This window comes from Hyposmocoma kahamanoa, unplaced genomic scaffold, assembly GCF_003589595.1.
Source record: "Hyposmocoma kahamanoa isolate Upper Pololo Valley unplaced genomic scaffold, ASM358959v1 88947, whole genome shotgun sequence".
Classification (NCBI taxonomy): Eukaryota; Metazoa; Arthropoda; class Insecta; order Lepidoptera; family Cosmopterigidae; genus Hyposmocoma; species Hyposmocoma kahamanoa.
In genome coordinates, this window is record NW_020654518.1 from 1 (window position 1) to 11,757 (window position 11,757).

The 11,757-nt window shown below is 38.1% G+C and overlaps 1 protein-coding gene across 1 annotated transcript in view; it reads right to left on the minus strand.

Annotated features, from left to right (window-relative positions):
• Window positions 1-3,839: 3,839 nt before the first annotated feature.
• LOC113236096 overlaps window positions 3,840-11,757 on the minus strand; it is a gene marked incomplete at both ends in the record, with an annotated part of 26,528 nt that continues 18,610 nt past the window's right edge. Inside the window, 5 exons of the mRNA XM_026472081.1 lie at window positions 3,840-3,961; window positions 6,142-6,325; window positions 6,430-6,607; window positions 7,926-8,025; window positions 10,416-10,637. Coding sequence (XP_026327866.1) covers window positions 3,840-3,961; window positions 6,142-6,325; window positions 6,430-6,607; window positions 7,926-8,025; window positions 10,416-10,637 — 806 coding nt within the window. The remainder of the gene's footprint in view (window positions 3,962-6,141; window positions 6,326-6,429; window positions 6,608-7,925; window positions 8,026-10,415; window positions 10,638-11,757) is intronic.

The window sequence follows — 11,757 nt, forward strand, 5'->3', positions numbered from 1 at the left end:
AGACGTCGGTTCGAATCCGACCGGATCGAAGGAATTTTTTCTGAGTGCTTTTTCTGAGTGTTCGATCTTTGTATTAATAATTATAATATTTGACGTGCTAGCACAATTGGTAAAAGAAAATGTTATTGTTTTTCCAGGTACATTAATAATAATCCGCTGAACTTCTGATGATGTGTTTGGATGTGTATCTATTACTGTATTTTTATTACCGCTCTTCTCACTAGCACTCATTTTCGCGACCAAAATACAAAAAGACGAAAAAACAAATAAATATCAAAATACCCTAGTTTAAATATTACCGCCATTTTCTTTTCTTCAAGTAAGTGTTACAGGCACACTCCGGACACTCCATACAACGGTCGAAAATTATTTACCTACTACTACTACATAAAGCAAGGCGCTATTTGCACACTCCCAAATGTGTGCGTGAAGTGGCAGGGTTACCCGTCACTTTCTCGCACTATTACGTTATGTGGTCAGATCATTTTCACAGTTCGATGACATTTTGATTGTGGGGACCACCAAACTAACAATCAACCACTTTAATAAAATTTAAGAAAATAAATGAATGAAGAAATCCGAATTCTTATTTATACAGACTACAAATTTTCTCAGTGCATCCCCTAAAATGGTAAGTTTTTATTCCCCAAATAAATCGTTTACACGTCAATCGACGTTTGAGCTAGGAAATTCCTGTGTTAATTTTTTGTTATCTGTCCCTGTAAAAGATAAAAAAAAATAGGGATGCCAACTTGAATTATTGAAAATCGATAAAAATTCCTTAAAAAAAATCGTAAAAAATCGATCCATTTCGGTATTTCTGTAGGATGAGCGCCAAATCGGTAGGAATACCGAAAAATCGGTAGGTTCGAGGCCACCGTACAATTGTACATGCGTAACGCCGCTTACTTACGCATCACAGCACCCCTTCCCTCTTCGTCTCCTGGCCCTTTACCCAATGCACACGTGTTCCGTTGCCGCGCGCTAATTCAACGTACCGTGTAGCATGTACTACTAATTTATGTGTAATGCAACACAGCGTTACCGGTTTGGCATCGCAACGCATCGTGAGGCATCGTTCTTAAATGTTCCGGTGTGTGTATGTCATCTGGAGTGGCTGGGAGGTTTTGCTACCTATTAAAATTTGATGGTGCTATGGACTGGAAAGCGCGGTTCTAGAAGAAGGTAAGGATAGTCGGATTTACGGCTATAGCATCGAGAAAATAAAAAGAATAGAAAATAGAAGGAGATTATTATGAAGAAAAAACTGTGCCGTACCTTGAACTCCTCGTTAGGGCCGTATATGTTGGAGGTGTACACACATCAAAAAAAGTTTGCGATCACTTCGAAAAACTGAAATCTTTTTTGTTACTGTAGATTATATTATGATTTTTTCTTCTTTTTAGATTCTTTATTTAAAAATAAATTAGAACATAAAACAATGACCCCGTTCAATTGTTTTTTCATATAAAAAGGCTTTCAGTCCTAGCTTACGCTCATTCAGAAATCTGATTTAGTCAATTATAAGCGATTCAAGATATTTTTCGCGGAAAGTTGTGATTGAAAAAATGCCAAGAGGATTATCAGAGGTTTTACGAGCTAGAAAAGTAACTTTGAGGGAAGAAGGATACACCACGAGAGTAATAGCACGCAGACTTGCTATATCCCAATCCTGTGTCGTGGCTACGTTGCAGGGGTATCACGGAATGGGGAATTTAGCTGACCGACCCCGCAGCGGTCGCCCAACTGTTTTGACAGCTGCCCAAAAGCGCTATATTAGATTGCTGGCAGCCCGTGATCCAACAATCAACGCCACTAAAATAAAAGCAGAAGTCAGGGCCGCCTCTGGGCTTGAAGTTAGCACGCAGACCGTTCGCAATTGCTTGCACCAGACTAGATTACGAGCACGGAGGTCTTGGCGAGCTCCGCTCAATTCCCGGCAACGTCAACAACGAAGATTGCAGTGGGCTAGACTTCGGCAAAATGAAGAAGGTGAGGACGAAAACATTTGGCAAAACTGTCTCTTCGTTGACGAATCCCGAATCAGCACTCATCCAGATAACCGACGTGTCCGTGTCTGGAGAAGACCAGGCGACCGTGAAAGACAAAGAACTGCCACTGGAACAGTTCAGCAAGGCGGAAAATCGGTGTCCTTTTGGGGTGGCATTATGATTGGAGCTAGAACGCCTTTGATCCCGTATCGGGGCTTCATGACAGCAGACATGTACAAAGCAGTTGCTATTGATGATATCGTCAGACCATTCCGAGTAAACCATGGGCACCAATTTGTACTGGTCGATGATAATGCGCCCGCACATCGAGCTCAACGAGTCAATGCTGCTCTTCAAGAATACTATATCACACGATTAGACTGGCCTGCCGGCTCGCCCGACTTAAACCCAATAGAGCACGCGTAGGATGCTCTTAAACGAGCAGTATGGAACCGTGAGCCACGTCCCCAAACAGTTCCAGAGCTCAGGGAAGCCGCTATTGAAGAATGGGATAGGTTACCCCAGGAAATGCTGGATAACTTGATCCTCAGCATGCCCAGGAGGATCTTCGCATGTATTCGAGCCAGGGGAGGAGTTATTTTATATTGAATTCACACCTTTTAATAATAAATTGTTGTTTAAGTTTAATTAAACAGTCTTTTTCTTTCTATGAAATTTCTATCACTATTACATTATGATTGATGGCTCAATTTTTTAAAATAAATAATAAAAAATAGTTTTATATTTTAATTTCAAACAGAGTATTCCTATTTAAAGAAAGCATACAACATAGATTTTTTCTTGATAAAGTTAAATTTAAAGAATTATAGGAGCTTATGCTATTGATCGCAAACTTTTTTTGATGTGTGTACATCGCCAGGGGAATATTTACACGCAAATTGAAATCACATAAAATAATGCGGTTTTTTAATGAAAAATGTCCGTCATCCGCTAGAACAGCGTAGAGTCTCGACTTTCCTTTTTTTCGAAGTGGTCGCGGCGAGGTGTGTCTGTGTACCGTTTAGGTTCTCGGGTTTCTCTCAGAGAAAAGTTTAGGGAGACTGGTATCATGACTGTGGCAACACAGTACATTTACTCAAATATTTTGTATGCCCGTAAAAACGTACATGACTTCGTTAAAAAAGAAGATATCCATAATGTTAACTTTAGAACTAAGTCCACACCCATGGTACCACGTTTTCGTTTAACTAAAGTAAACGATTCTTTTATATATGGAACTGTATACGTTTTTACAATAAGATTCCGGAGCTTATATTAAGTTTATCATTTCCTAAGTTTAAAAACTACATTAAAAATATTTTGATCGAAAAGTCATATTACAAAATTGAAGACTACGTGTTAGATAAAGATGTATGGAAAGACAACGCGAGTCTAGATTCCACACAAATATGATTCAGAGTGTATTCTATAGCATTTAAGTTTATTTGAAAAGAGCAAGCCCTAGAGTTTCTTGCTCGTTCTTCTCAGAGAGGTCAGCGTAGTGAACGAGCAGTAGCTTAAAAAATTACGTTTTCAAGTGTGAAAATTTTACCTATGGAATAAATGATTATTTGACACGACTTTGAGGTTCTCTTGCCGTACTGCGAGCCAGCAAATACGAAGCCAGCGCACTCTAGTGGCGACTTCTTGTCTTCTATCCCTTTCATTCAAAGGCATTTTGGCACAGTGCCTAACTAATAAAACGAAAGTCACCAAAGAAGCGGATATTGGTTTGAAAACGAAAGTTGAACATAGCCAATAGAAATTTTTAATTGTAATAATTCATGTGTGGTGTTACTATCACCTATGGCTGCAATGGAATATTGATCATAAATTGGTTCCGCGCACCTGTACAACGTATCTTCAGCAAACTTCATGTTAATAAAGTATTGATGTATAGTAGAGCTTTCTACGACGGTGTAGTTTATACGTGATTGCCTCGCCAATTGCTCTAGCGACGATACTGGCGTCTGAGAACAAAAAGACATCCTGAAGAAACAGATTTTTTTTATGATATCAAGTGACGAGAGGCATTTCCATAGAGAAGACACAAATGTCGCGAATTAAGTCACGATATTTATACGGTTGCGTACAACCTTAGAATAATAACGCATAGAAATGCATAGAATGATAGTTTCATATCAAACGAACTGTCACAAGTGAGGCAAAAATCAAATTCATGTAGGCTAGTTTTATTAGTAGGTTAATTTTCGGTTTTAGAGAATATTTATATAAAAATACAAGTTGAAACGCGTTACTTCCTTGTGGAATGTGATGTTAGTATCTATTTTATGTTTGTCTGACGTATTTTTACACTCATTTACCGCACATTTCGTCATTTTTAGCTAAAATTCTGGAGCTGTTCGCGGTGCAAGTTGACCTTGACCACTGAATGCTCGCCCACTCGTGTAGGCCCATTGGGCGCGCTTCAATTTGCCTCACTTAGCGTGTGCGGGCTAGGTTTCTATGCGTTATTATTCTAAGTGTACAGTTATGTACAACATTGAACTTTGGTTTGCTGCACTGACATGTTCTAGTTTTATTTTGCTGTAGCAAGATGTTTTAATTCTAGTTATTTTGTTGTCTGTCTGTGTTTGTTGATGTGGTAAATCGTATTAAGACATTTTATTAGTATTTTTAAGTTTGTTAGTCACCAACGAAGATGATAACATTAAATATCAACAACAATGAACATTTAATAAACATTTACCAATATTTTCTTTTACATTTTTTATTTACAATTAGAACAATATCACTTTTTGGCACTTTTAACAGACATTCCTAAAAATACCCTTATGATATCGGTTACCGCGTCGCCGTGATCACGAGGTAACGTCCTGTAAGGCAGTGTTGCCATTTTGTCGTTACAATCTTAGTAGCAGAGAACTCCTTGTGAAAGAGGAAGTACTGCCACCTTACCTATCTCTGCTGCCAAACAGTAATGTTAGCATTACTGCGTTCCGGTTTGGAAGGGTAAGGGTGCTGGTGAAATTACGGGCATATGGCACTTGTCAACTTATGTCTCAGGGTGACGAGCGCACTGGGAGTGCCCCTCATGCGGCAAAAAGGGTCTAAGTGGCACTGCAACTGTTTTGGACAGGCGTGTCGCTTACCACCAGGTGCACTTGTTCGTCCCGTCACTTAATATTATTAAAAAAACTAATGTGCATAAACTTATACAATTTTTCGTATAAAAAAATTTCAATATTATTATAGTTGCTGTTTTTCTTTTACACGTTTATTCGGTGAGGCCACGGAGGGGCCGTCGTTATATCTCAGGGTGACAGGCGTAGTGGCAGTGCTTATCAGATCTGTGCGGTTAAAAGAACTATCGCTTTATGGTTTAAGATAATTATTTCTCAAAAGAATACAAATTCATTTAGCGAGCTTACGTGGTGACAAAATATTCAAATGAAGGTATGTAGATAAAATTTCGTCTTCTAAGAAAAACCAAAGCAAGCTATTCAAGTAGGTATTGTACGTCAATTGCCATGGTGAAAATTGAATAGTAATACTTACCAACTCTTAGAAATAAAAATATCAAAACAGCGAGAAGTTCCTCACGATGTGGAATTTTAATTTCTTTTTAACCGACTTCAAAAAAGGAGGAGGTTTTCAATTCGACTGTATGTTCTTTTTTTTGTATGTATGTTACGCGATAACTCCGGTATTTGTGAACCGATTTTCATGATTCTTTTTTTGTTGGAAAGGGGGTACTTCCATAGTGGTCCCATTTCATTTTGAAGAAAATCATCCACCTCAAAGGGTGGCTGCTCACGCATGAAGATTCATTTTTATAAATAGCGCGTAACTTTAATTTAGGAGCAATTACTTTTAGCAATTATTTAGTTGATTTTGCTATTTCTCCAATTCAAGGCGTTTTTCTCTCGACATACTTTGAGTAGTGTCGTAATGAGAACCTATTTTTATTATCTCCAGTATCAAGTCCTGTATAGTGGCGAACTAGGGGATATTTCAATGAAACTTAGCAAATATACGTAATTCCACGTACTTTTGAGGTCGGTTTTTTTAGTACTCTGTACTGAGATTATTGAATAATTGAAATGATTGTATTTCCTTAATATCTTTTGGTAATTTGTTGTATAATTCGTCCGCGGTATTTGCAAATATATAATTACAATCTACTCACCTGCATTCTCTCCACAGTGAGAAACGCTGCCAAATTAGCAGTGAAAGTAGCTAACATGAGAACGACAAATAACCAATACGCTGCTACCAATGTCCGTCCGGACAATGCCTTAGGCGCTTCGCCACCCCCTTGTGGCGTGAAAGATGTTAAGGCGAACCAGAAACTCTCTTTCAGGGTGAACTCTCTGAAAGAACAATTTTTTAACGAGTTCTTAGATTTTCGCAGCTGCGGCATTTTAAATGAAACTATCATTTTGTTATGGTCTAAAACACAATACACAATATTTACCTACAAGGATAAGGGTAAGCATCAGGGTTATTCCTCGCCGAGTACGGCGAATACTTATCCAGCAGCCAGATCATGAAACCAGTGAGGACCAGAGCGCCCACGATGCTGAGCCAGACCTCGGTACGGAGGACCGTCATGAATTTGAACAGAGATGTTTTGCGAATTGGTTTACGTATTACTGGAAAAATAAACAGTGTTCCCAGAAAAATTATTGCTTGCTATATCTTTAGTTCCTAAGTGATTTCCACAGATAAATTATATCGCACTGCTATTACAACAGTGTGGTAACACAAATAATGTGAAATTGAAGATTGTACTATTGCTGAAAATAAAATTTGGTTCTCTACACGCAAAATAAAATCGTCAAAATTCAAAATTAAAAATAATCTTTATTTCATAGGTAAGCATTATTACACTTGAAGTCGTCACATTGGTTAAACTCTACCGCTCATTCGTAAGGCAGATTCCCCTGAGAAGAATGAGCAAGAAACTCTAGGGGTTGCTCTTTGTAAATAACATTTGTACACATTCAACATTTACAATATTTTTTTTTTATTTGAAACATCAGAGATCGAGACTACCTCCATGAGCTAAACGGGTTACTACCACGGATTTTTGTCATCAAAGTACGCAGAAGTTGTATAATAACCTTTAGTATAAAGTTTTTGTTTCACTATAGTTTTAAACCTCGTGAAAGGCAAATTTTGTATATCAACCGGAATCTTGCTATAGAAGCGTATACATTACCCCTTAAATGATTGTTTGACTTTGCGAAGACGACTATCAAGAAAAGCTAGTTTATTTTTATTCCTCGTATTAATGTTATGTCTGTCACTATTTTTCATAAAGAAATTACTATTCCTTTTAACATAAATTACATTTTCATAAATGTACTGTGAGGCTAGTGTAAGTCGTTAAAATATTGTAAGAAACAGTTAAATTAAATCTATTTAACTCAAAAAGAGACAAACTTTTTGCGAACCAGTTCTGGTTAATCAATAAGTTTCTATAAAATATGAAGTTATTTTTTCCTTTTATTTGGCAAGTAGGGAATTGTTTAGATGTCTGTAATAAATAAACTTTAACCTATACATAAATTTTAATAATATTTCGCTGGAAGTGAGTAATTCGTTTTTCATCGTTTCTGAAAAAATACACTTTTTGAGTTAATACAGTGCGAATCTAAATAGACGTCGCAAGTACCGCGATCTGTATCAAAACCAAGCGTGCCATATTTTTTCACCTCCCTAGCTCGGAAAGGCTTTCTTTCTCATTAGAAATCTGCGCGCAAAAGCGTTTTTTGCACGCTAGCGTGGAAAGGTTTTTGAAATTCGAACTTGACGATGGACTGTGGTGCACCTAACTTTTCTTTCGATGAAAAAATAGATAATGGCACGTTCAACTACGCGATTTGTCGTACATTACCTATTATGTAATATAAATCCGTTCGCATGTTTATTCCTATTCGAGTGTGAGTAGTAATGGACAAATCTTACCAATAAGTATTCCAGTTTGTTCGAAGTAAGGCGCGACAAAATCTATCACTTCTTCTCTCTCCGCTGTCATTGTTAACGCTGCCACTGCTAGATCCGTTTCCTAGACAATCAGAGATTTATTTTTGGTTTCAAGGACACCCTTAGAGAATGAATGAACATATAGAATTAAATTAATTTTTAACCGACTTCAAAAAAAAGAAGGAGGTTCTTAATTCGAGTGTGTTTTTTTGTATGTATGTTACGCGATAACACATTTGTGAATCGAATTTGTTCGAAAGAGGGTGCCTCAGTATTGGTCCCATTTAAATTTGAAGAAATCCTAATAACTCCTTAGGCCATACTGTATTTCGAAAGAAAACCCATACAGATTGGCACCTCAATGGTAATTCCCATCACCGTCCTAGTTAGTTAGCTACCGTGGGCAAATCTTTGTTTCAGAGAGCATATGGTGTCTGCGACAGTAATCATCTGGCAGGGGAACTTCAGCATATAAAGCAAGTCCTACGCCAATGCCGCAGGCCCCGTGTGAAACCACCCAATCGAGCGAAGACCTCCCATTTTACCTTATGTGAGAGGTGTTACAGACAAGATCGGAAGAGTCCTCAGGCGTGCATCTATCAAGACCTATTTCAAGCCCCTGAGGAAGATTTCTCAGTTCTTGAGACCCGTGAAATGTAACATCCCCTTACAGGATGCAGGAGTTTACAAGCTTGACTGTGAGCGCGGCCTCTCTTATATTGGACAAACGAAGAGAAGTATTTGTACCCGCGTCAAGTACCCGCGTCAAAGAACATTTAGCTGATGTCAAACAACGTCGCGTAAACAAGTCTGCAGTCTGCGAGCATGTCATGGATAAACCTACACATTCAATGAAGTTTGACAAACCTCAAGTATTTGCAAAAGAAGTCAGATAATTATCTGACTTCTTTTCTGACTTTTTTGACTACCCATGATGCTGCGAGAGACCATTGAAATTAAAAAACATCCTAATTTCAACAGGGAAGATGGTTCCAGTATTTCCTCTGATGAAAAATCCCAAACAGACATAAGACTGCAGTGCTAATTAACGTGTTTTAATTTATTCTATTAATTAATAATAAATTGAACTTAATAAAAGTTCATTCAATAAAATATTTGTAAAACGTAATGTAGCGTAAATTGGAATGTTTTCTTTGTAAAATTAAAAATTAGGTATTGTAGCGGAGCGTTAGTTCCAAACGACACCGTTAGATGGCATTGACCCCTTTGAAGCTATTTCTAAAACGCGGTGTTGAGATTTTCCTTCGGCACTATAAGTAGTTAAGCAAAGTATGTGTTGATTCGGGATTCAATGCGTGTACGGTTTTCTCTGGACTACATTGGGTATTTACTGCGTACGCGCTGTATACGAGAACCTAACGTACCTCCCGTTATGCCTTTTGTGTACTGCCACCAATGAAGTTCTGCTTACTTGATTATTAAGGGCGTTATTTTTCTTTCACTGTCGAAACGAGCTTTTACCACATCCTCCTGGATCCCGTTACAGTATTTAATTAATAACTTTTGTAACTATAGTGAAAAAATAGCGTGGTTTGCATTAATATTAGACATAACTGGTTGATGACTGTATCACCTCAGTCAACCGTGACCATGGGAACTGTAAAGAGCCCGAAACGTCGGTTTATTTGAAAAAACAAATATACGCGATTTAAATTCGGAAAAATCATTTCATTTCCTACAAAATTAATTGCTAAAGATTTGGTGACAAGTTGGAAACAAAAGTGTCCGACATAAAAATTACACTATTCCGGTAAACCGGGGCACGTGCTATGTCTTCCTTTGTAGAAGTGTGGAGTCGGCGGTTTCCTTTGTATTCCGATATGTAACTTCAGCGCTCGGTGTATTGTCGCCAATATAAATAATTTGATAAATGATTGAAATTTAACAAGCTCATGGTGTACTGCGCCATATTGAAGCCGTTATGACTCTATGGCATTCAGTTATGAGCCACCAAATCAAACATCCAATGCCTTCGAAGAGTTCAAAACAACATACTTCGTCATAGGAATCGAGCCGATCGGGTCGTCTCGAAATGAGATGGGTTTCTGAGCGCAAAAGATGAACCTGATTCCTACTATATCTTTCTAATTTGTGAGTTAATTCAACTGTTGTTCCGATTAGAAATGTCAAAAGATTCTTCGAAGCTGTAGGAACACTGAAATCCACGAATAGCTGGAGATTCCAACGATTGTAGAAGTGATGGATGTATGTATATATATTTATATATGTATATGCGTAAATAGACGTAATCACAGGGATCGGCTCAATATTCATCCGAATCCTCGAGCTAAAGCACTGGTTGATGGTGGCAAAATTAAGAGACTGAATCGACAGCACGTGTTCGACGACTAGGAGAGGCTGAAGCAGTGGCTTCCTCGGTCTCAAACGCCAAAAATCACTCAAAGAATTTAATTATAATCAGGCGACTGATTGTAAATTATCTTCACTTACCCCTCTCATAAGATCTCCGACAACACCATCCCAACTGCCATTAGTAAGTCTTCGTCCGAAACTTCCACTTTTCGGAGTAACAATCTCGTAATCAAATTCCATTGTCTCCGCCAATTTGCCGATTAGCTCTATGCAATATCCATCGTAGATCGGTTGACCATCCTTATTATATTGCGGCTCGCCGGTTTCGGGATCTAATCTGGGCATGGTCCAAGGTACAGCCTGAAACGAAGATCTGTATTAAATTTAATAATAATAATAAGAATGCACACACTCATAGCTCCACATTAGGGAAACACTGTATCGCGGGTGCCATGAACACATATAGAGAACCACATATTACAATTTTTTTTATAATATCAAGTGTCAGGACGAACAAGTCGTACGCCTGATAGTAAGCTATGCGTCTGTCCCATTGACTTACAAATAAATGGACGACGGGTCTAATACAAAAACCACGAAAAAAATGTCCCAAGTCAACCTATTAAAACGTAGTGACACGTAAAGGAATATGAAAAAGCTAAAACGTTTAATTTAAATTGTATATGTCATCGCAGTACTGTCTAATTTTGCGTGCATCGCTGTCAGTCGAACAAACGAAGACTAAAGCGTGAATGACGCTCTGTATACGATTTTAACGCCCTATAAGTTCGGACACTTTTTAGCGCGGACCCGACGTCCATATAATTGTAAGTCAATGGTCTGTTCATAACAATTGCAGTGCGTCTCAGAGCTTTAAATCGCAAAGATCTGAGGGGCACTGCCACTGCGCCCGTCATCCTGAGACATAAGTTGACAATTCTAATGTGTCTATAATTTCACCAGCACCTTTATCCTTCAAAACCGGAACGCAGTAATGCTCTCATTACTGCTTGGTGGCAGAAATAGGTAAGGTAGCAGTACTACCCTGGACGAACTCTTTCACAAGGAATTAATCTTACTGCTACTCACCTTACTAACTTTAGCGGAAGCGTCTGGTTTGTGGTTTATTTATAAACCACAAAGAGACTATCGATCACCACTTAGCACGATCCTTACAAACCTCTCTTGCTTCACTTACATTAATTAATCTTTTCATACATATTCTTGCTCTCTCACTAAGCACTCCAAACTTTTTAAGATCACTTCTCAATTTGATCTGAGAATATTCTTCAAGGTCTTCCTTTTCTAATTGATTCTTCCACTTGTTCTTCTCACTACGCACTCTAACCTTTTTAAGAACACTTTCAATTTGATCTGAGAATGATATTCATGGTCTTCCTTTTCTAATTGATTCTTCCACTTCTTCTTTTCACTACGCACTCCAACCTTTTTAAGAACACTTTCAATTTGATCTGAGAAT